The 25,641-nt window shown below is 36.8% G+C and overlaps 2 protein-coding genes across 6 annotated transcripts; one reads left to right on the plus strand and one right to left on the minus strand.

Annotated features, from left to right (window-relative positions):
- Window positions 1–18,839: 18,839 nt before the first annotated feature.
- Window positions 18,840–22,234, minus strand: LOC135585196 (oxygen-evolving enhancer protein 3-1, chloroplastic-like). Of its 5 annotated transcripts, XR_010479798.1 has the most exons (5): window positions 21,884–22,233; window positions 21,360–21,655; window positions 21,176–21,277; window positions 20,182–20,388; window positions 18,840–19,950 (listed from the first exon to the last, which is right to left on the minus strand). XR_010479798.1 is itself a non-coding variant. In XM_065084004.1 (4 exons), the coding sequence occupies exons 1-3, from the start codon at window positions 22,188–22,190 to the stop codon at window positions 21,179–21,181; spliced, it is 702 nt and encodes a 233-aa protein (XP_064940076.1). In that variant the 5' UTR covers window positions 22,191–22,234; the 3' UTR covers window positions 18,840–19,950; window positions 21,176–21,178. The 5 variants fall into 5 exon arrangements, 4 of the variants coding, with proteins under 4 accessions (XP_064940076.1, XP_064940074.1, XP_064940075.1 ...); XM_065084004.1 differs by lacking the exon at window positions 20,182–20,388 and having other exon boundaries at window positions 21,884–22,234; XM_065084002.1 differs by lacking the exon at window positions 18,840–19,950 and having other exon boundaries at window positions 20,085–20,404; window positions 21,884–22,234.
- On the plus strand, window positions 19,666–20,412 carry LOC135594145 (22.3 kDa class VI heat shock protein-like). Its single transcript, XM_065084557.1, has 2 exons — window positions 19,666–19,972; window positions 20,171–20,412. The coding sequence occupies exons 1-2, from the start codon at window positions 19,666–19,668 to the stop codon at window positions 20,410–20,412; spliced, it is 549 nt and encodes a 182-aa protein (XP_064940629.1).
- Window positions 22,235–25,641: the final 3,407 nt, after the last annotated feature.

Below are 25,641 nucleotides of genomic sequence, written 5' to 3' on the forward strand. Positions count from 1 at the left end.
CATTTGAGGGATCATCCTCTACACATAATCAATATATTTTTGTAAGATCACTCAACTCAAAAGGAACATGCTATCACTAGAGGGAAGCAATTAGTTTAGCCATTGTAAAAGGGAATTCTGGTATCAAATATATATCATTTAGAAAATAGATTAGGTTATGTCAACTTAGCGACACTAAAATAGATCAAGTATTGTCCTTTAAAAAAACAAAAAAGGAATATTAGTGATGTAGGACAACTAACACTCAATCTTTTTTATAATAGAGGAAGGGAACAAGTGAGGAAGGAAAATTTTACTAAGGTGAGGGATAAATGAGAAAATGCACTCCAAAGTGCAAATTCTTATGATAAGGATCTCACACCTTCATATGTGTTACATGTGAATGATAAAATTATCCTATTTAAAAACGAAATGTACATGCACACTTTTATAATGTGAGAAAGAACTATTCATTTCATTGTTCTATATTCTCTGTACTTTATTACAATATTCTTCTTATGTACAAGAAAAGAAAAAAAATACATAAATAAGAAAGAAGTAACTATTTCAAATCAAATAAATCAAATTTTATTTTCTTTTTATAGAAGACAACATTTTGAATTGGACCTGAAAATAATGTTTTCTTTTAATGACAACCTTCCATCTTCATAAAGATAAATATTCACAATATCTTTAATCAAGTTTTATAATTTATAATGACAATCATACCTTATCATATTTGCTTCTTTTTTTTATTCCTTGAGCAATATAGGAAACTAGATTAAAATTATTCTGTATGTTGTCATTTGACAACTTATGATATATGTGAATTAACCTCTAAGCTAATTAAATTTAGTCAAACAAAAGATGAATATAATCTATTATATATTGTATATGAAGTGAGTTTTTATATAACTAAAATATGGATCAACCTTAATGATATAAAATTTTAACTAAACCAAAATATCTGATATCAAATGTGATGTAAGATAACTTATAGTGAAATCCTTTTATAGATGAAAAAAATATACCAAAGAGATAATAAGAAAATAAAGTCCTTAATTGGTTCACTATCCTAAGCATTTTGAATTGAACTAAACCAATTTTAATTTAATAAATATCAGTCTAATTGAATTCACCATCCTAAGCCCTTTCAATGGAACTAAATTAATTTTAATTTAAAAACTATCAATCCAATAGAGTTCACTATCTGGTTGAAACAGATTAACTAAACAAACTCAAAAGCCTAATTTTACAAATAATGTGAGTTTAATTTCATAATTATTATCATATCACCTAATTAGACCAAGATTCTAATTTGGTTCAATTGAATTATATCGATTTATTTGATAAATATATATATATATTTTAAAAGTATAAACTAATTAACTAAACCAAATTAATCGATTTTGAATCGATTCGATTAGGTAGATTCCAATCGGTTCCGATTCAGACTAAGTTCTTTAATCAAATCAAACAAAAAAAAAAAAGATTCAATTTGACTTTTAACGATTCGGTTCGAATTGGTTTGAACACTCAACCTTACGTGACCAAAGACATACAGAATTCCTAGACATTATTTTTCAACATAGATAAATAATTTTCTTCAAATATAATTTGAGAGTAAACGAACATTCAATACATGTCATTTAGTTAGCGGTAAAAGCCTAGTTGGCACATAGGCCTATCATAATAATATGATATCACTTAAAGTGTGTCCAATTAATATGATATTCAAAATGAAAGATTCTCTATTGATTGATAGCATAAAAATATGTAATATGTTAATAATACGGAAATAACTTTTATGTCAGGATTGAAATCAAATAGATCTAATTTAAAGATGCGTACCTTTTGATGTCATCTGTTCAGAGATTTCTGTTTGATCTATAAGGCACAATCTTTAATCCAAGATCATTATCAATCTGCAAGGACGAACTAGATCCTTTCTCCTCTCTTCCTATCATTTCACCGACCAACTAGATTGATGGTTTTGAGACGTGCGTCTGGCACGTCTGTGCATACACTCAGTCCCTAGAGGTCCTGTCTATTTATAAGCGAGAGCAGAGAATCGTACTTTAAGTGGACTTCTATTCTATTGGCTAAAATATTTCAACGGAATCCAATTAGTTATATTATATATCTTATCTAATTATAAAAGGCTATAAAATCTAACATTCTCCCACTTGGCCCATTAATTGATAAGATATAAAAGATATATTCAAAATTAAAATAAATAAAATAAAATTTATTTAAAAAATAATTTTACCTAATTGGATTCCAAAGAATTTTGAAAAGTATTTTATACATGGTCATGAATTTTAAAACAAGTCAATAAGTCCAATAAACACAATAATACTATATTAAGTCTAACTATCAATGCGAGTCATAGAGGTTATATTTTATTAAGGTAATACTCCCTTCTATGTACCACAACATTGTTAGTCTTTCCTAATATAGTCCATAATGACCTCTATAATTTATCTTGTCAAGACAATCCTATTATTACATTTAACTATAATATGCATAAACATAAATGTAAACAGGATAGTAGAAACAAATAACTTTAATTAAGCAAGAAGAATGTCAGTAATAGCATCCATATTGTTGAATCTCGTATTTTGATGATGAAACCACTTGATGTATGAGTGACGCAGGATGCTTTGATCAGGATGAGACAATTAAAGCAGGAATATTATGTTGTGCCGGAGGAACATGTTAGAAGATTGGACGTCGGGCCGGTGGATCAGTCGACGTATCGACAGAAGGCTTCGGGTCGTGGACTCAGGCATCAGGCCAAGAAGAGCGGGTATTGTGCCAAGGATATCGGAGTTGCGGAGTCAACAGGCCGATTGGGCAATAGGCTGTAGGAAAGGACGATGCGCCGAAGAATCGGACGAAGCGTCGAGGGACCAATGACATGCCAGACAACTTGGTTAATTGCTTAGGATTAATTGTCTCGATCGAAGTTTTGTTTACAAGTGCAGGATTAACTATGATGAAAGTAAGACATGCAGTAGGAGTTGCACCGGAGTCCAGACAATGATCACGTTGGGAGTTCGAGAGTTCTATGGAAGTTCGGACGGTCGTCGGAGGTTCTGTGGGAACAAATCCGAGAAGTCCAGGAGCTTGCCAAAGAAGCTCGTCAGAACTCGCCAAGTGGATCATCACAAGTCCAGGAGTTTGCCGGAAGTCCGCAGGAGTATCACCGAGGGTTCGTCGGATGATCGACGGAAGTTCGCTGGAAACTCGCCGGAAGAAGCGATTGACGCACTGGAGCAAGCTGCAGAATTTGTCTTAGGAAATAATCGTAGTTAGCACATTGATTAAGTTAGAAATGGGAGGTGATCCCATTAGCTTAATCTTGGGGCAATTGGGCCCCTGAAGAACTCAAATTGGGCCGAATGGATCAACCCATTCGGACCCAGGTTGCTGTGGGAGGTGCAATCGCCCAGGCAGGGAGGTAGCACCACCCAGGCTATGTCTCCCAGTGAGACTGGGAGGTGCAACTGCTCCAGCCAAGAGGTGGCACCGCCCCGGGCTCAGTCTCCGAGCGAGACTGGGCGGTGCAACCTCTTCTATCAAGAGGTAGCACCGCCAGAGCTCAAGTTTCGAGCTCTGCCAGGCGGTGCAACCGCCTGAGATCGGTCTTCGAGCTCTGGCAAAGAGGTGCAACCGCCCTTGACAGAGGTGGCACCGCCCAGAGGCTCAGTCTTCGAGCTCTGCCAGGCGGTGCAACCGCCCCAGTCAGGAGGTGCAACCGCCTGATCCCGGAATTCAGGGAATTGACAGATTTGAGCTCCAAATTTGAACTGGGTTGGGGCCTATAAATACCCCACCCATTCAGCACTGAAAGTACAGAACACACACTCGAAATCTTGCTGTCTTTCTGTGTTTCTTAGAGCTCAAAACTACTAGTTCTCCTCTTTCTATTCTTCAAGTTTGAGTTGTAAAGAGAGGAGAGAAAACTTCTGTAAGGGTTGTCTCCTAAGCCCGTCAAAAGGAGTGAATCTGTAAGAGGGTGGTTGGCCTTCGCCTATTGAAGGAAGGCCTCTAGTTGACGTCGGTGACCTCGTCGGTGGAGGAAGCCAAAAGTGGAGTAGGTCAAGATTGACCGAACCACTCTAAATCTCGGTTTGCATTTCCTTTGAGTATTTTACCTTCACTGCAAACTTCTCAATAGCTTACTGCCCTCTACGATTTTACGAACGAGTTTCAAGGTTTAGACGTAAATCTGCATTTAGACGTAAAACTGCGTTTAGACGTAAATCGGCTTTCCTCGTACAATCATCATATTTCAGTTTACGTTTACGTTTTGATTTCAATCATAACTGTTTACTGCCTTTTGCGATCTTACGAATAAGTTTCTAAGTTCAGAATTTTCCGAATCTGCGTTTAGACGTAAATCGGCTTTTCTCGTACGATCATCATATTTCAGTTTACGGTTACGTTTTGATTTCAATCATAACTGCTTACTGCCTTCTGCGATCTTACGAACAAAGTTCTAAATTCAGAACTTTCTAAATCTGCACTTAGACGTAAATTGTTTTTTATCGAACGAACGCAGCTTTCGTTTTAATCGCTGAAAAATTTCCGCTGCACTAATTCACCCCCCCCCCCCCCCCCTCTTAGTGCTCTCGATCCTAACAATTGGTATCAGAGCTCGGTTTTTCTTATTTCGGATTTACACCCGAGAGAAATGGCTCTTCATGGCTTTCAAGAGGGCTTTTCGATTTTTCGTCCACCGTTGTTTAACGGATTGGACTACACTTATTGGAAAACTCGAATGAGAGTTTTCTTGATTTCTATGAATTTGGATTTATGGAATATCGTTGAAAACGACTTTCATCTTCACTCTAAACCGATGAACGAATGGTCGGATTTAGAGAAGAAACATTTTTCTTTAAACGCAAAGGCTATGAATGCCTTATTTTGCGCTTTGGACAAAAATGAGTTCAATCGGGTTTCTTTGTGCGAAACGGCTTTCGATATTTGGCGCACTCTTGAAATCACACACGAGGGAACTAGTAGAGTCAAAGACTCAAAAGTTAATATTTTACTGCATGATTTCGAGCTTTTTCAAATGAAGCCAAGCGAAACCATTGGTGACATGTACACCCGTTTTACGGATGTCGTCAATGGTTTAAGAGCTCTTGGCAAATGTTTTTCGAATTCTGAACTTGTGAACAAGATTTTGCGTTCTCTTTCTAAGAAGTGGGATTCAAAAGTAACGACTTTACAAGAAACAAAAGATTTAAATATTTTTCCACTTGAAGAACTAATTGGTTTATTGATCACATATGAAATGACGAGCAATGCACGTGAAGAACTTGAGAACCACCTTCCAAAGAACAGGAAGGATTTGGGACATAGAACATTTGAAGACCACTCGAGCATAAGCTTAAGTGATGGTGAACTTAAACAACAAATGAAACAAAAATTAAAAAGTAAAAAGAACGAAACTACTTGCTTTGAACACAAGAAGAAGAACAAAAATTGGGATGAATCGAGCTCCTCCGAAGACGAGGAGAAAATCAACAAAGGCGAGGTGGCAAACTACGCCTTTACGCCTTTCGACGCCGAGGTAATCAAAATGCCTTTAATTTACTTTGAAATTACATAATGCTTTTCATAATGCATTTTTCTTTTTTATTTAATTTTCTTGAAAATTACATGTTTAATAATTTTATAATGAAAATACAAAAATTAGGAATCATGCTTATCATTCTAGTAATTTTGAAAATAATCATGAAAATTGCATGTTTACGATAAACAAAATGATTTTGATTAAAAATACCTTATGAAATCATGCTATATGTGGTTGAGAAGTAATAATGTGTATCATGTTGATTTCCATTGTTATTTCTCGATTTTGAGTATATGAAATCATGTTTAATTTGAAGTTATGATTAATGAGTATATATTTTTGAAATTATGATGATTCTTGATATTTATGGATTATCGATTCTCATGATAATAACAGTGGCTTTAAAAAATTGATGCATGTTTTCATAAATGAAAAGGCATGCTAACATGAAATCGATCACTTAAAATGAAACACTTAAAAAGGGGTAAAATATATTATCAATGAAATCATAAATCTATTTATGTTATAAATTTTGTGAGCCATAAAAATGATTTTGATGATTTAAATTTGAAATGAGTTTTATCAAAATCATGATCTTGATTTTTCTCTTGAATGATTGTGACTTGTATTCCTTGTATTCATGATATGATTTTTATGCAATTCTTTGTATTCATGAAATATTTATCTCATCACCCAATTATTTCTTTTTCAATATTCCTCAAGTGATGATATGAATGCATGAGATATTCATGAATTTATTTTGATGTACGCAAATGAGAAGCTTCGATCATGCATGGTAGGATGCAATGTGACAAATTAATACCATGATGATTTGAAATATTTATGATTTGGAATGATGCATATGCTTTTGTATGATGTGTATCATGAATGCTCAAAAAAATAAATAAATGTTTATATCATGTTAGATGGTTTTACATATTATGCATGATAAGCTATAGTGATGAGTGAAACAATGATTAAAATAATATGAATGATGATTTGGAATCATGCATATAATAATGAGTTTATATGTTTTGAAAATGTGCATGTTTTAATTTGAAAATATAATGATGCACAAATGAGATTGATACTAACCTTTGTCATCATTTAAAAATTGATGTAAAGGGTTTTTCCCTTCTTTTTGACAATGACAAAAGGGGAGATAGCTAGCGTGCACAAGAAGAAAGCAAAAATTGCACTTCTCAAAAGAGAAGAAATTGCTATCTTGAACATCATCAAGAAGTGCTATCTTGCAAATCTCAAGACACACAAATGCAATCATGCAAAATTTGTAATTTTGCACATCATTAAAATTTATGATGCTTTGGTGATTATGCATGTTCTAAAATGTTATAAAATTCACTAGCTTGCATGATGTAGAACTTAGCTATATTGAACATCACCAATGAATGCTATCTTGCCTATCTCAAGAAGCAAAAAGTTAACTTGCACATCTAGCAAAACTTATATTTCAAGAAGCAAGAGTTGCTTTCTTGAACATCTCAAAATTGCTAACTTGCGGGCCTTAAAATGTAGAAATTTTTTTGCTAGCTTGTATATGGTAAACTTGCTATCATACTACCATGATGATGAGCATGCCTTATCTTCATGATTATATTTGAAAAACTATGGCAAAAATATGTCCGAATGATTAAACGTGTTAAAATTATTTTTCGGACTTTTTTGATTGAATGATCAAATCACTTGATTGCCATAATGATTTTACACAATTACTTGCCATGATTACATGTTGGAAATTATGTGCTTGAATACAAAAATTTCCATGATAATAAGCATGTTTTACCTTCATGATTGTAATTGAATATCTCTAGTAAAACCCTGTCCGAATGTATGAAAGTGTCAAATTTCATTTTTGGATTTTCTTGATACATTATCCTCTTCCGAACTTAACAAGCATATGTCATATCAAGTTTAATTCACATCATTGATTTTTGACATATGGAATCATCTAGCAAATGCACTTATCATGTGAAAAATATTTTTCGAGAAACATATTTGATGATTCCCTCTTATAAAAGGAAGATATTTTTACATACAAGGATCTGACTCACTTACATATGTTAATCCTTGCAAAAATGAAGTGTGCTTTAATATCTTATCAATTTGAACTTCACATATGGCTTTCCTCCTTCATACAAATAAAAAGGAAAAAGCAATAAAAGCTATCTCCATGTCATGTTTTCCTCGAGATGTTTGCATAATTGGTATCCTATCACTCACTATTGGAAAATGACATAAACCAACTTATGGCATCGCACTTATATTTAAAATTTACTTATATCGTTCTCCTTGTTGTTGATGACAAAGGGGGAGAAATATATAAATTGATACTATGAGTGCCATATTTGAAGAATATGAATATATGTCATGAATGCCATATTATGATGAGATATCAAAAGCAGCATTCATATGAATAGGTGCTATGAATGTCATATCATGTTAAGATATCAAGAACTTGAATCGCAATTTTACATGTTGATATCTTATCATTTGATAATAGCAAACTTGCATGATGGTAAAAATTGATATTATGTTTTTCATACAATAAGTTAAACTAATATTCCAAACACAAGAATAGTTGGACTTCTCCTTTTTGTTGATGACAAAGGGGGAGAAGTATGATGTTATGCATAAGTTCACGATGACGTGTTGCAACTATTCATGATGAATATTTCAATGACTTGAATTCAGTTTGAATTCAAGATTCTATCAATATGGCATATTGATAGGGGGAGTTTGTTTAAACTCTGAGAGTTAAGGTTAACTCTGTTTATGATGACATGTTGCTTAGATTTTTGAATCTAAGAGTTTCTGTCAATATGACATATTGATAGGGGGAGTTTGTTTAAACTTCGGGAGTTAAGGTTAACTCCGTCATCAGGTGGTTGTCATCATCAAAAAGGGGGAGATTGTTGAATCTCGTATTTTGATGATGAAACCACTTGATGTATGAGTGACGCAGGATGCTTTGATCAGGATGAGACAATTAAAGCAGGAATATCATGTTGTGCCGGAGGAACATGTCAGAAGATTGGACGTCGGGCTGGTGGATCAGTCGACGTATCGAAGAAGGCTTCGGGTCATGGACTCAGGCATCGGGCCAAGAAGAGCGGGTATTGTGCCAAGTATATTGGAGTTGCGAAGTCAACAAGCCAATTGGGCAATAGGCTGTAGGAAAGGACGATGCGCCGAAGAATCGGACGAAGCGTCAAGAGACCAATGACATGCCAGACAACTTGGTTAATTGCTTAGGATTAATTGGCTCAATCGAAGTTTTGTTTACATGTGCAGGATTAACTACGATGAAAGTAAGACATGCAGCAGGAGTTGCGCCGGAGTCAAGACAATGATCACGTTGGGAGTTCGAGAGTTCCACGGAAGTTCGGACGATCGTCGGAGGTTCTGTGGGAACAAATCCGAGAAGTCCAGGAGCTTGCCAAAGAAGCTCGTTGGAACTCGCCAAGTGGATCGTCGCAAGTCCAGGAGTTTGCCGGAAGTCCGCAGGAGTATCACCGAGGGTTCGTCGGATGATCGACGGAAGTTTACCGGAAACTTGCCGGAAGAAGCGATTGACGCACTGGAGCAAGCTACAGAATTTGTCTTAGAAAATAATCGTAGTTAGCACATTGATTAAGTTAGAAATGGGATGTGATCCCATTAGCTTAATCTTGGGGCAATTGGGCCCCTGAAGAACTCAAATTGGGCCGAATGGATCAACCCATTCGGACCCAGGTTGCTGTGGGAGGTGCAACCGCCTAGGCTATGTCTCCCAGCGAGACTGGGAGGTGCAACCGCTCCAACCAAGAGGTGGCATCACCCCGGGCTCAGTCTCCGAGCGAGACTGGGCGGTGCAACCTCTTCTGTCAAGAGGTAGCACCGCCAGAGCTCTGCCAGGCGGTGCAACCTCTCTAGTCAAGCGGTGCAACCGCCTGAGCTCAGTCTTCGAGCTATGGCAGAGAGGTGCAACCGCCCCTGACAGAGGTGGCACCGCCTAGAGGCTCAGTCTTCGAACTCTGCCAGGCGGTGCAACCGCCCTAGTCAGGAGGTGCAACCGCCTGATCCCGGAATTCAGGGAATTGACAGATTTGAGCTCCAAATTTGAACTGGGTTGGGGCCTATAAATACCCCACCCATTCAGCACTGAAAGTACAGAACACACACTCGAAATCTTGCTGCCTTTCTGTGTTTCTTAGAGCTCAAAACTGTTAGTTCTCCTCTTTCTATTCTTCAAGTTTGAGTTGTAAAGAGAGGAGAGAAAACTTCTGTAAGGGTTGTCTCCTAAGCCCGTCAAAAGGAGTGAATCTGTAAGAGGGTGGTTGGCCTTCGCCTATTGAAGGAAGGCCTCTAGTTGACGTCGGTGACCTCGTCGGTGGAGGAAGCCAAAAGTGGAGTAGGTCAAGATTGACCGAACCACTCTAAATCTCGGTTTGCATTTCCTTTGAGTATTTTACCTTCACTGCAAACTTCTCAATAGCTTACTGCCCTCTGCGATTTTACGAACGAGTTTCAAGGTTTAGACGTAAATCTGCATTTAGACGTAAAACTGCGTTTAGACGTAAATCGGCTTTCCTCGTACAATCATCATATTTCAGTTTACGTTTACGTTTTGATTTCAATCATAACTGTTTACTGCCTTCTGCGATCTTACGAATAAGTTTCTAAGTTCAGAATTTTCCGAATCTGCGTTTAGACGTAAATCGGCTTTTCTCGTACGATCATCATATTTCAGTTTACGGTTACGTTTTGATTTCAATCATAACTGCTTACTGCCTTCTGCGATCTTACGAACAAAGTTCTAAGTTCATAACTTTCTAAATCTGCACTTAGACGTAAATCGTTTTTTATCGAACGAACGCAGCTTTCGTTTTAATCGCTGAAAAATTTCTGCTACACTAATTCACCCCCCCCCCCCCCCCCCCCTCTTAGTGCTCTCGATCCTAACACATATAAACATGTATCACCATATCTTTTATGACTCGCTTTCAAGCCTCATTCTAAGAACATGTTTTTTGAATATTTTACACTATAAGGCTTTTATCAATGGATCAGCAATCATCGTAGTGGTGCTTAGGTTCTCAATTGACACTTGTTGTTTCTGGACTCTTTCTCTAACCACCAAGTACTTTATCTCAATGTGCAACCACTAGAGTACTTACCTTTCTTAGAGAAGAAAACTACTGTGGTGTTATCACAAAATATCTTCAGCAGCCTGACAATTGAGTCGACCACACCAAGTCCTGAGATGAAATTTTACGGCCATAAAGCTTGATTTGTGGCCTCAAAGCATGCCACAAATTTGTTGAATCTCGTATTTTGATGATGAATCCAATTGATATATGTTTATATTTTAATCTATATTTTTTGCTTCGATCAGGAGGAGACAATTAAAGCAGAAAAAATCATGTTATTCTGGAGGAAAACATGTCAGAAGATTGGACGTCGAATCGGTGGATCGATCGACGTATCAATAGAAGGCTTTGAGCCGTGGATTCGAGTATCGGGCCAAGAAGAGCGATTATTGCACCAAGGATATCGGAGTTGCGGAGTCAACTAGCCGATTGGACAATAGGCCGTAAGAGAGGACGATATGCCGAAGAATCGGACGAAGCGTCAAGGGACCAATGATATGCCGGACAATTTGATTAATGCTTAGTATTAATTATCTAGATTGAAGTATGTTTTACATGTGTAGGATTAACTACGATAGCAAGGCATGAAGCAAAATGAAATCCCGAATTCAAGATCGAGATCACGTTGGGAGTTTGAGAGTTCGTCGGAAGTCCGAACGTTTATCGAAAGTTCTGGAGGAACCAACCAAGAAGTCTCAGAGCTTGCTAGAGAAGCTCATCGAAACTCACTAAGAAGATCATCGTGAAGTCCAAGAGCTTGCCGGGAATCCACCGGAGCATTGCCAAGGGTTCGTCAAATGTTCGCCGGATGCTCGCCGAAAGAATAGACATAGGGACTTGTTTAGCTTAACAAATGTCTTAGGATTTCGTAGTTAGCATGTAATTGGGCTTGGATTTGGGCCAACCCAATTAGGGGCCAACTAAGCCCATGTAAGAACTGTGTCGGGCCTAATAGGAGGCCCAAACAATGCCCCAAGAAGTCTCACCATCGTGGCATAGTCTTCGAGACTGTGTTAGGTGGTGGTACCGCCAGTCTGGGCGATTGTACCATCCTTGGCAGGGTGTCAGGCGGTGGTACCGTCCAGCACTGCGCCTCAGGCGGTGGTACCACGCAGGGTAGTGTCAGTGTCAGACTGACACCGGGCGGTGGTACCACCCATCGTAGGCGGTGGTACCACCCATCGCAGGCGGTGGTACCGCCCGTGCCCGGGGAACCCGGGATGGGAAAGTTTTAGGCTTTAAGTTTGAATCAACTTGAAGCCTATAAATATCTCTCTCATCCCTGGTTAAAACACATAAGCACAGAGAGATTAAAAGTGAGAAAACGCTATTGCGATCACAAGTGAATTCCCTCCTCTAGCTTATACTTAGATTTTCTATAAGAGGAGTGTGAGTGCTTATAAGGGTTATCTCCTAAACCCGGTAAAAGGAGAAGAGGGGTATAAAAGGTAATTGGCCTTCGCCTATTGAAGGAAGGCCTCAAGTGGATGCCGATGATCTCGTCGGAGGAGGAAGCCGAAAGTAGATGTAGGTCACATTGATCGAACCACTCTAAAACTCGATTTGCATTTACTTTGAGCAACTTTATTTTATAGCAAACTGTCTCTCCTCCTTACTGTGCTTTAAATACGTCTACATTCGCTTTGATGTAAAATATTTTTCTAGATCAGCTTTCTACGAAGACTTTACGAAATCTACATTTTTTATTTGTCTGATTTACATTGCTGCAAATCACCTTAGTCGTCTCTTGCATTTTCACTTAGACTTCAAGCTCAAATTCCTTCCGAAACAAATTAAGTTGAAATCATTCCCTTTGAATCGGTTTAATCGAAACAAGATTTTTAAAATAGTGAAAGTTTTCTACTGCACTAATTCAACCCCCCCCTCTCTTGATCCTAACAAAATTCAGCTTCCATTGTTGATGATGCAATAAGCGATTGCTTTGCACTTTTCTAAGAAATTGCCTCACTAACTAACAAGAATACAAATCCTGAAGTGGACTTCCTACCGTCGAGGCAATTTGCAAAATCAGTATTTGAATATCCTGTCACTACAAGCTGATCTGATCTCTTATATGTGAGCATATAATCTTTCGTACCTTGCAGATATCTCATTACTTTCTTTGCAGCTTTCCAATATTTCATTCCTAGGTTACTTTGGTATCTTCATAGTATTGCAACTACAAAACTGATATATGGCCTTATACAGGTTTGAGCATATAATAGACTTCTAACTGCGCACCCATAAGGAGTATTCTTCATTTGATTCTTTTTTAAGTCATTTCTCGGACACTGGTTTTGATTGAATTTTTCACCTCTAGTAATAAGTATATCATTGGTTGAGCAAAGCTACATATTAAATTTCTCCAAGATATGATTAATATATCTTTTCTGAGACAATCCTAATAATCCTTGAGATCTATCTCTGAATATCTCATTGCCAATAACATAGGCTGCCTCATTCATATCAACTATCTTAAAGTTCTTGTTGAGAAATATCTTGGTTTCGTGCAATAAACCAAGATCACTACTAGCAAGTAAAATATCATCCACATATAAGACTAATATAATAAACTTGCTCTCACTTACCTTCAGATATATACACTAATCAACAGTATTTTTCTTAAATCCGAAGGAAGTAATGGTATTATGAAACTTTATATATCATTATCTAGAAGCTTGTTTAATGTCATAAATGGATTTCTTAAGTTTACAAGTCCAACCTTCTTTTTCCTTTTCTATGAATCCTTCAGGTTGTTACATATGGATTTCCTCATCTAGATCCTCATTCAGAAATGCTGTTTTCACATCCATTTGATGCAATTCAAGATCATAATGAGCTACTAATATCATAACGATTCTCAATGAGTCCTTTTTAGAAACCGGAGAAAAAGTATAATTATAGTCGATGCCTTCCTTTTGAGAAAAACCTTTGGTCACAAGTCTGACTTTATATCGTTCAATATTGCCCGTTAAGTCATGTTTTGTCTTAAAGACCCATTTACAACCAACTCTTTTATAATTATTGGGCAATTCAACGAGATCCCAAACATCATTCTGGATCATTGATTTTAACTTATCTTTCATTATATCATACTATTTTTCAAAATCGTTATTTTCTATAGCTTCTGAAAATGATAAGGGGTCTTTTTTTATTCCTATATCATAATCTGATTCTTGTAGATATACTACATAATTATCAGAAATGACATGTTTCTTTTTCCTTTGAGATCTTCTCATGTCAATTATGATTATTCTACAAGATCATCAGTGGTGACATCAACATCATGTGAGAGTTTTTCGATGTTATTTTGTTGTTCACCCTCATCAATACTCTCATTGATTTAAGGAACAACAATCTCTCGAATAGGACATAATATGAGAGAATTAACTTGAATCTCCTCAATATCAAAATTAATCCTTCCAGATTTTTCACTCCCACTGATTTTATCATTTTCTAAGAATTTTGCATTACCAGATTCTACTATCCTCGTACTATGATTAGGCAATAAAATATATATCCCTTGGATTTTTCTGGATAACAAATAAAATATCCTGAAATAGTTCTTGGATCCATTTTTTTTTTTTCATATGGATTAAATACTCTTATCTCTGCAGGACACCCCCAAATATGTAAATGTCTTAGACTAGGCTTCCTACCAGTCCATAATTGAAATGGAGTTAATGAAACTGTCTTACTAGGAACCCTGTTTAAGATATATATAGCTGTCCTAAGAGCTTCACCCCACATCGACTCAGGGATAGAGGAATAACTCATCATGCTCCTAATTTTATCCATAAGAGTACGATTTTACCTTTTAGCAACACCATTCTGTTGTGGCACACCTGGTAATACATATTGAGCACAAATACCCTATTGTTCTAGGAATCTAGCAAAATGACCAATATTCTGACCAGATCCATCATATCTGTCATAAAATTTGCCACCCTTGTCAGATCTAACAATTTTAACTTTTCTATCTAATTGTCTCTTAACCTCATTTATGTACACTTGAAGATTATCAACGGCTTGAGGCTTTTTCATGTATTAGATAAACATAGTCATATCTGGACAGATCATCTATAAATGTGATGAAATACCTTTCTCCACTAAAACAAGGAATATGGAGTGGTCCGCAAATAACAGTATGAATAATCTCAAAGAGTTCTTTACTTCTTGTGGCATTTTTCTTCATATGTTTAGTTTGCTTTCCCTTAATACAATCTATACAAACATCAAAATTAGTGAAGTCTAAATGTTCCAAAATATTATCCTTCACTAATCTTTCAATTCATTCCTTGGCGATATGCCCCAATCGCCTATGCTACAATATAGAAGATCTTTCATTATTGAAATTACGTTTCAATCCAACACTTGATTGTAGGGTCATTCATATATTTGTAAACTCAAGATCTAAATTAATTCTGTACATAGAATTCTAGAATCATTTTTATTAAATCATAAAATATATTGAGTTTACTATTATCAAAAGAAAGACAATATCCTAACTCATCAATTCTAGAAAGAGAAACTAAATTTTTAGAAATTGTAGGAACATAACATTGTCATTAAGATCCATCATGTAACCCGTCTCTAAGTGTAGACAATAAATTTCCACTGATATCACTTTCACTTTAAGACGATTTCCCATAATGATGAATCTTTCATGTTCTTTTATTTCCGAATTGAAAGAAATCTCTACATGTTATTTGTAACATGAGTTGAAGCATCAGAATCAATCCACCAAGTGTTAGAAGGAACTTCAGCAATGTTTGATTCGAAACATACAAAGGTCGAGTTAATACCTTTCTTTTCGAACCAAGTATTACGTTTAATGTAGTCCTTCTTCATATGTTCTTTCTTGCTATAAAAAAAACACTTTATAGTAAAAGCTTTCTTTTCATTAGTCTGTTTAACATTTCCAGACCCAACAAATTTCTTTGATGGATAATGTTTCAATTTTCTTTTCTTATTATCACCTCCTTAAGTAGTAGTCATGATATTATATGAACTTTCCTACCTTAATTTCAATTCTTCATAAATACATATACTAGTTAACTCATTCAAGTCCCACTTATCCTTATTTATATTGTAGTGAATCTTGAATGAGTCAAACTGAGAAGAAAGAGAATTGAGAATAAACTACACGAGGAAAGACTCATCAACATTCATGCCTAATGTTTTAAGTTTTGCAGCTTTATTAACCATATTGAGGATGTGATCCTGAATTCCTCGAGTACCATCATATTAAGCCGTAGTTAGTTCTTTCATTAATGTGTCAGCCAATGACTTATCAGCAAATTTAAATCTATCTTCAATAACCTTTAAATATTCCTTTGCACTAGTTGCAATCGGTAACGAAGTCTTTATGTTATTTGCAATTGTCATTCTTATGAACATTAAACTAAGCCTATCATATCTTTTCCAAGCCTTCATTTCATTAACTTGTTATACAATACTTTCATCAATCAAGTCTGCAGGCTTTTCAACCAACAAGTAATGCTAAATTAAGATCTAATACACCTAGTTTGAATTGCACATACTCTAACCATTCTAAATAATTTGAACCAAAGGGTATAAGGACACTAGAAGCATAAGAATGTATGGGCGAAAGTACCATTGCAAAAATATAGAATAATATTAATACTTTGAGTTTGTCAAAAAAATTGATGAATTATTGATATCATTTATATTACACTTTTGGGTGAAATATTGACATATCTAGTGTTCACTCAAGAATATTTATGGAGAATTGATACCATCCTTGTGGAATTGTGTTGTTACTTTTGGGTATACAACCCTAAACTGCAAGGATATCCAAAACAGTATCATCCTACCCCATCACATAATTATTTAAATTAGATTTTTCTTTGGGATTATCTAAATTTTCTAATTATATGTGTCATTGTAAATATTATTTTCATGTCATTTAGGACTAATTACTTAATATTATTTTATAAGTCATTAGTCTAGGTCATTTTGATGGCTACAAGACTAATGCAATAATATAAAATAAAATTTAAAATGTCCTATAAATGATAAAACTTTTATTGTAATTAATATCACAAAAGTCTATCATCCCAAGTCAGATAAAACTTAGGGAGATGAATTACAAATAATATTTATCAATTTTTTTTAATTTATGTTAAGTAGTTCAATAATAGAATAGCAACCATAATAATTATTAAACATTAATACTAAGTAGTTTCAATAATAAAATAACAACCATAATAATTATGAAACATTAATGCTAAGGAGTTCAATAATAAAATAATCATAATAATTATTGAATCTTAATCAGTAAAAAAAACTCATATGATAATCATGATAACATATAAATCATGCCTTCATGTGTAAGATAAATATTATTTCATAATTTCAAATATATACATGTGAATAAGTAAATAAAATTTCAAGAACAATAATTGAATTTTGATTTTATTTATCACATATATAATCAATAATTCATATGAAAAAACTATAAGACTAAACCATAATTTATATTTTTTAAAATCAAAATTAAATCCAATCAAATAATCAAAAAATAATAATCATGATTAAATTTAATCATAATTATAATAAATCATATTTATTAATTTTATAATTAAGAACATAACCTAAATTTTTTAATTTCATAATGATAAAACTATAAATATTTGATAGGATATAAATAAAAAATATGTAATTTATGAAGGGTAGAACTATAATTTGGTAGAAATTAGACCCGAAGGCAAAATTGTAAATATGTTGATAGAACATAAACCGAAATTATGAAATTTACAAAGGGCAAAATTATAATTTTGCAAAACCCTAGCCTCGAGGGTAAAACCATAATTATGCCAAAAAAAACCTAATCTACCTTCGACGCTGCCACCTGCGTGTGCGGCATTGCCGCTACTCGTGTGCGGCCGCTGTGGTCTTTCCTGCTTGCAGACGGCACGCACGGCTAGCCACGGCTATTGCCAGCACGCGGCTACTGCCACCGCAAGACTGCCTCTGCCCACGTGCAACCGCTATGGCTGTTCCTACCTGCGCACGACGCGCATGACTACTGCCGCCGTGGGGCTGCCTCTGCCCACGCGTGGCCATTGTAGTGGTTCCTACTCGCGCGTGGCTGTTGTCAGCTCATGGCAGCTGCCTGTGCATGGCCTACCCACGCGCGTTCGTCGCTTGGGCTATCTGCCTGCGTGCGGCCGACCGTCACATAGATGGGTTCTGGCCGTGTGCGGCCGATCGTCACATAGGCACTGTGATGCCCTTGTACGGCTATCGCCTGGTGTGCTGCAGCACACATATTGCCCAGTGCAGCTTTACCATCAACAAATTCGCAGCAAGGTCGATCATCAGAGAAAAAGAAATCAATCATGTATTATAAACAAAATAATAGATCTAAGGTATTTGATCTAAAAAACCTAGGCTCTGATACCAATTGATAGCATAAAAATCTATAATATGCTGTATTGTAATGCAGAAATAATTTTTATGCCAGGATTAAAATCAAATAGATCTAATTTAATGATGCATACCATTTGATGCCATCTGTTCAAAGATTTTTGTTTGATTTGCTGTAAATTACAAGGAGGAACTAGATCCTTTCTCATTCTTTTAACAGGACCTACTGGATTGATGGTTTTGGGAGAGAGAATCAATACTATAATAATATGATATCACTTAAAGTGTGTTCAATTAATATGATATCCAATTCTCTATTGATACCTTAACTTAGGTGGGTGTATAGTGGCCTCAAATGTGACGTAAGATAACTTATAGTGAATCCTTTTATAGATGAAAAAAAATAACAAAGAAATAATAAGAAAATAAAGTCCTTAATTGGTTCACTATCCTAAGCCCTTTAAATAGAATGAAATCAATTTTAATTTAATAAATATCAATCCAATTGAATTCCCTATTCTAAGCCCTTTAAATCGAACTAAATCAATTTATTTTTTTAAAATCTATTCGATTCTTAACGGTTCAGTTCGAACTGGTTTGAACACTCATAACCTTACGTGGCCAAGACATATGGAATTGCTAAGCTAATCATTATTTTTCAACGTAGACAAACGTTTTTCTTCAAGTATAATTTGAGAGTAAACAACATGATTAAATTTGACAACCAAACATAACACAATGCATGACATCCAATTAAACCATAAGTAACAATCAAAGTTCAATACATGTTGCTTAGTTGGCGGTAAAAGCCTAGTTGGCATGATAATGATATGGTGCCACCTAGGCCTGTCCAATCAATACGATGATAATATGATATCACTTAAAGTGTGTCCAATTATTATGATATCCAAAATGAAAGATTCTCTATTGATACAGGTGTACAGCGGCCTCTCTAGATATACACTCCCTCTGTAACTCTCCTAACTATACTCGATATCTTGAGCTTTCTGTCGACTTCAGCATCAAATAGGGGTTTTCTGAGCTTCCTCCAACATAGTTTTACAGAATTCTGCTGCCAAGGAGTGAGATGCGGCTGAGCATAAGCTCCGGCATCTCAAAGGGGTATCAGCTTTCAAACATGATAACATTCGGAAAATGTACAAAGTCGAATCAACTTCGTCATGTTGATGATTATTCATGACACTAACATGACCTTTCATGGTAGCCGCTAATTCCCACTTCCTCTCTTTCAGATGGCATCCCGGAATCAAGCATCATAGCCACCTCTGACTGCCGGTCGTGTGCTACCACCAAAGAGCTCAAAGTCACCCAACCAAATGAGAAAGTGTACGTGAAAGCCTGCAGATTTGTCTCAGAATCTAACCTCTGCATTTGGTGCATGTGAAAGTTATGGTGGATAAGCATGGCACAGAAAGAAGCAGCAGCTTTCCCTGAAGCAATTCAGGAGGAATCTGACCTCTGCTTTCCTAAGAGGCAGCTTAATCTCTTATAAAAGGAGAGACAACGTGGTCATCTCCCCTAAACACAGATTCGCAAATGCCAGCGCGAAGGGTGATAGAGATCGGACCAGCCGATCAGAACTCTCATAAATGGAGAGTCCCTTTCACTGAAGACGCCTTCCATTCTTTCATCGTCCACGGCGGGGTTGCTGCGCGAAATGTCTTCGGTGAAGGATCACTCTTCAGCCCGCTACTGTTCGGGAAGTTCTTTGATCCGGCTGATGCCTTCCCTCTATGGGAGTTCGAATCGGACGCGTTGCTCTCGGGACTTCGGAACGCCTCCAAGAGCACTGTTGACTGGTCCGCAACGAATGCAGACTACCTGCTGAAAGCGGAGTTACCAGGTATTCTTCTCTCCTTGTTCATCTGTACATGTATGATGATAACCTTCTCCAAAAACTTCTCTACTTGAAGATTAACAGAGGACAAACCAAGCATTCAGATGCCTCCGATCCGTCTAAATGTTCATGAATCTGATTAAGCTATACAATATCTTAAGAGCTTCATGTTTGTTTGAGTTGGTGCAAGAAAATGTGATATAGATGTATGCAACCTGAAGGAAATGGTGGTCGAGATCAGTGGGCGGTGGAGAGGGCGAGAAACTGATACAAAGGACTGGAAAAATGGCCGCTGGTGGGAGTATGGATTTGCTAGGCGTCTCGAGCTGCCCGAAGATGCAAACTGGACAAAGATGGAAGCTTACATCACTGATGATATCTCTCTTGAGATAAGAATTCCAAAGAATGGTTCAGACATCGACCTGCAGCAAATGCAGGCTGTGTAAGCCAAGGAATCAGAATCTGCATGAACAGCATCAGTTCCGACAAAAACAGAGAAGAAGACATGATATAAGAATCAGAAAAGGTGCAAAAGTTAGATATAAGATTAGATGCTTTCCTTTCTCTTGGATACAAGGCATGATGCTTGTGATAAATTTAGACAAGCATAAAGTAAAAGTAGGTTATTCTCTATTTTCCATGTAGCACAATTTTGATTTATCACGTAAATATGAAGTATGTCTAAAGCTTTGGACACAGATTTATAGATATCTTCAACATGAGCTCTGTCAAGTTTCATTCAGACAGTCTCATCAGCATGATGTTTATAGGGAAGCTGAATCAAAGGTGATCAGATAAGAAGGCTCTGAGTTTTTCAAGGACCACACTGTAATCAACTGGATGGAAGGATACAAACAATGGTGTCAAAGGAGTACCTTAAAATAGAAAAAATTATATACAAAATCATCAGTTCAAACCGGAATCGATTTTGGTTCAGGAACCACCGATTTAATAACGGTAACGGAACCATGCAGGTCGGTTCCGGTCTAGTTTGAAATCGATGAATCGTCGGACCAGTTCAATTTTCGAATGGAACTATGATCTACTTCGAAGTTAAGAATGTTTGAAGGCGGTCATAAGTCTCATCAATAACTGCTGCCTCATCTGATTTGGTCTTACTGCAGTTTTCATCATTTGGAATCTCAATTTTCTCTAAGTTACACCCATCAGTAGTTTATTAAAAGGATTATAGCACAACCACATTCTTACCCTCTAGCCTATCTTTGCAAGAACATCATCGAGGAGAGATTTGGTTGTTGCATAGTACTTTTCAGCTTGTGGGGTGCTCTTGATCTTTGCAGCATGATCAAGCTGTCGACAGATTGAAGTGAGGACAATTTAGGTAGGACTTAATATCGTGAATTGACATGATCATGAAAGCTGAAGCATTAACCTCATCAATTGCAGCAAACAACTTTCCAGTGAGTTCCTTAAGTGTCTTCTTCTCCTCCTTTGGTTTAGCGGAGATGATGGTATTGAGGTCGAAACGGAGGTATCCTGCCTTGAGGCGGAGGTCATTCATAACATACGGCCATTCCTTCTTATCAATCAGCTGCTTCACATTTAGAATGTCCTTGGCTGACTCCTTCGCCCTCGCTGCAGCTTCCGACGGAGGTAGTGGTTGCAGATAGAATCTCTGCTTCAGTGGAAGCTGAAGATCTCTTGGCTGATCGGAATTTAAGGTCCCAGCTATCGGCAGTAGAAAGTAAATGCAACAAGCAATTTTAGTTCTACTCTTCCGGAAGAGATTAAAGATCATAATTTACCATGTATTCATTTGGGATATGTAAGAAGAATCAATATGAAGACATAGCTGTGAAGTAAACACCCAATTCCAGAGTAAGTATTTCAAGGGAACAGTACCAACAGGGGTCCGAATACGGTAATGATGATGCGAGGAATGGGCGGAGAACTTACGGAGGCCGCCGGAGGGCGGGGGAGGCGGGCCGACCTTGATGGATTTGGCATCGGCGAGCACGGCCTTGACGAAGGATCCGCCGGCGAGCCCGGTGGCCACGATACCAAGCACAGCGCGGCGGCTGCTATGGGCGGCGGAGGAATCACCCTCGGTCGCAGCCTGCTGCTGGGCTCGGACGGCAAGCCCGGGCCGGGCGACGGCCACGCGGTTGCCGCGGGGAACGGCGAGCCTGCTTGAGCCGCCGAGCTGAAGGTTCCCTTCGAGCAATGCCTGGGACAAGCCGCGTAAGCCTGCCATGGAAGCCATCGCTTGTGCCGTCTCTCTCTCTCTCTCTCTTTCTCGAGTTGGAGAGGGGGCGTCGCGTTGATCTTATCTCGTCGTCCAGGCTTTGGATAAGTTATTAGCCAGTAGTTGATTGACACGTGCGCCACTCGTCGTATTGTCTCTTCTTCTGGATTTGGTGGCTGTAGGGAGAGGCTAATTATATATTATTCTTAATAATTAATTATATTTAGTGTCTCTATATTTTTATATATTTTTAAAAATATATTAAAATTTTATATTTATGAAAGTAAAATATTGAGTTTCAGATTAAAAAGATAGATTAATTATCAGGAGGAGTTTATTTGAGTAACGAGATTAAATATTTAAATTCGATAAATATAGAGATCTTAATTTAATTTTTAAAAATATAAGAATCGAAATATTAAGGATAACTAATTATATGAGATAATATTTAATTAACTCTGAGAAGGTTTGCATGCAAATTTTACAGATATATTTTATTTATTTTTAATTAATTAATTAGTTAATGTTACATAAACTCATCGATCTAATGGAACTGCAAATAAGTGCATATATAATCAAATTGATACGATCAATTGATGTCCTCTATTGAATCCTCCTATATTCTTGCCATAAGAAGGCTTATTTTCTGACTTTTCCTTTCCTTCCATAAAATTCTTATGGATAGATTAATTAATATATCAATTTAAATAATTAATTATAATATTTATTTAAGTTAAACGATAATAGACTCATCTAATCTTCAAAAGTCAATTCAAGTTATCTTGGGCTTGAAATATTACATCTATATTAAAATAAATTTATCCGTATATTTGTGATATATATGGACATAAAAAGTCTTTTTATTTATTTTATCTTCATTTTATAAAATTTTATTATGTGATCATATGTCAAGCTAATTATAGATTATCTATTGTAATTAGCTATCCTTAGAATCTCAATCCCTATATTTTAAAAATTATATTAGGATTTCTTTATTTATAAAAGTAAAATATTTAATTATATTTTATCTCATGTCGTCACTGTTAGGATCGGAGCGGCACTAAGAGGGGGGGGGGGGTTGAATTAGTGCAGCGGATTAAAACTTCGGTTTTGAAAATCTTTCGTACGATGAAAAGCAATATTAATGGAAACTGATTTTAGAAGCTTGATAACTTAGAAACGTATGGAAGCGTAGTAACTAAGTAGAGAAGTTTGCAGTATGTAAATGGCAAGAGTAGGATGCAAACCAGATAACATAGCAGTTTTTAAAGTGGTTCGGTCAAAATGACCTACATCCACTTGCGAAGCCTTCTTCGAAGAGGCTTCCAACTTCCACTAGCAAATTTCTTGTAGGAGAAGGACTAATACCCCTTTTACAACCTTTACAAGTGGTTCACACTCTTACAATTCTTTTCAACAAGATGGGAGGAGGTGAACACTTAAGCAATATGAAAAACAAGGCTTGCAAAGACTATTCTAAGGCTCTTAACTCAAACTATTGCTTTTCAAAAGGTTGTTTTCTCTGCTGAGAATTAGGGGGTATTTATAGACCCCAAGAGGATTCAAATTTGATCTCCAAAATTTGAATTCCCTTGAGTTCCCGAGGCTGGCGGTGCCACCGCCTGTCGACCGTTGCACTAGCGGTGCCACCGCCCGACTTCTCGGGTGCTGGGCGGTGCCACCGCTAGACCCTTACAGCTTACTAGTTTGGGCTCCAAACTTGGCCCAAACCAGTCCAAACTCGGGCCTAATTGGCCCCTACTTGGGTTATAGGATTAACACCTAATCCTAACCCTAAGTAACGTGCTAACTACGAATTTAAAAACATTTCTAAGCTATTACAAAGTCTACAAGTCAAGGCTTCTTTCGACGAGCTTTCGGCGAACTTCCGGTGGTCTTCCGACAAACTCTCGGAAACCATTCTGCGGACTCCCGACAAGCTCGTAGACTTCACGATTTAATCTCGGCGAGTTCCAATGAGCTTCTTTGGCAAGCTCCGATCTTTCTCGGTGAGCTCCGTGAACTTCCGACGAACCTTTTGGCGAGCTTCCGAAAAACCCTTCGGCAAGCTCCCTACTCATTCTCGGCTAGTTCCGACAGCATTCCCGACGAACCTTCGGACTTCCGTCGAACTCTCGAACTCCCAACGAATCCTTCGTGCTTCACTCCGGCACTTTGTTTCGCTTTATGTCTTCATCGTTATCGTAGTTAATCCTGCACACACAAGCCAAAACTCTACTCCGATCTAGACAATTATTACAACGCGAATTGACATTCTGTTGCCCGGAACGTCATTGGTTGGCACTTCGTCCGATTCTTCGGCGCATCGTCCTCTCTTGCGGCTTATTGCCCAATCAGCGGTTGACCTCTGCAACGCCGATATTCTTGGCGCAATTCCGCTCTCCTTGGCTCGATGCCCGACGTCCGAAGCCTTCTGCCATCCAATATCCTAACGTGATCTCCTCTAGCACAACGTCAATTCCTCCTGGCTTAATTGTCTAATCCTGATCGAGTAGACCTGCATAACTCAAAATGCAGTTAAACATAAACATAATTATCAATTGGTTTCATCATCAAAATACGAGATTCAACAATCTCCCCCTTTTTTATGATGACAACCAATTGATGACGGAGTTAAACTTGACTCCCGGAGTTTAAACAAACTCCCCCTATCAATATGCCATATTGATAGAACCTTGAATTCAAATAGAATTCAAGTAATTGCAATATTCATCATGAATACTTGCAACACATCATCATGAACATATGCATAAACTTATGCATCACATGTCATGCCATCAATATACTTCTCCCCCTTTGTAATCAACAAAAAGGAGAAGTACCACAATCAAGTGTTTGTTATATGGGTTCAACTCATTGCATGAAAAACATAATATTAAATTCTTATCATCATGCAATTTAGTAATTTTATAATATTTTAGAACTTGCATGCTAGCAATTTAGAGATGTTCAAGAAAGCAACTCTTGCTTTTTGAAATATGCAAGTTTTATAAGCTAGCAAATTCAAATATATGCAAGTTGGCATATTTGCTTTTCTTGAGATAGGCACGATAGCACATTTTTGCATTTTCTTGATGTTTCAAGCTAGCAATTCTCGGTGATGTTCAAGATAGCAATTTCTTCTCTTTTGAGAAGTGCAATTTTTGCTTTCTTCTTAAGCTAGCTATCTCCCCCTTTGTCATTGTCAAAAAGAAGGGAAGACCATTTACATCAATTATGACAAAGGTAAGTATCAATCTTATTTGTGCATCATCATATTTTCAAATTAGAATATGCACATTTCCAACTATCTTATATTCATTCATGCACAATATTGAATAAATCAATCAACATTATGAGGATATCATACATGATACTAAAATTTTTAACTATTTATCAACATTTTGATCATATACCAAACATTCATCATTTAGAGTATTCATGATACAAAACATTAGATCAATATTTA

This window comes from Musa acuminata, chromosome BXJ1-9, assembly GCF_036884655.1.
Source record: "Musa acuminata AAA Group cultivar baxijiao chromosome BXJ1-9, Cavendish_Baxijiao_AAA, whole genome shotgun sequence".
Classification (NCBI taxonomy): Eukaryota; Viridiplantae; Streptophyta; class Magnoliopsida; order Zingiberales; family Musaceae; genus Musa; species Musa acuminata.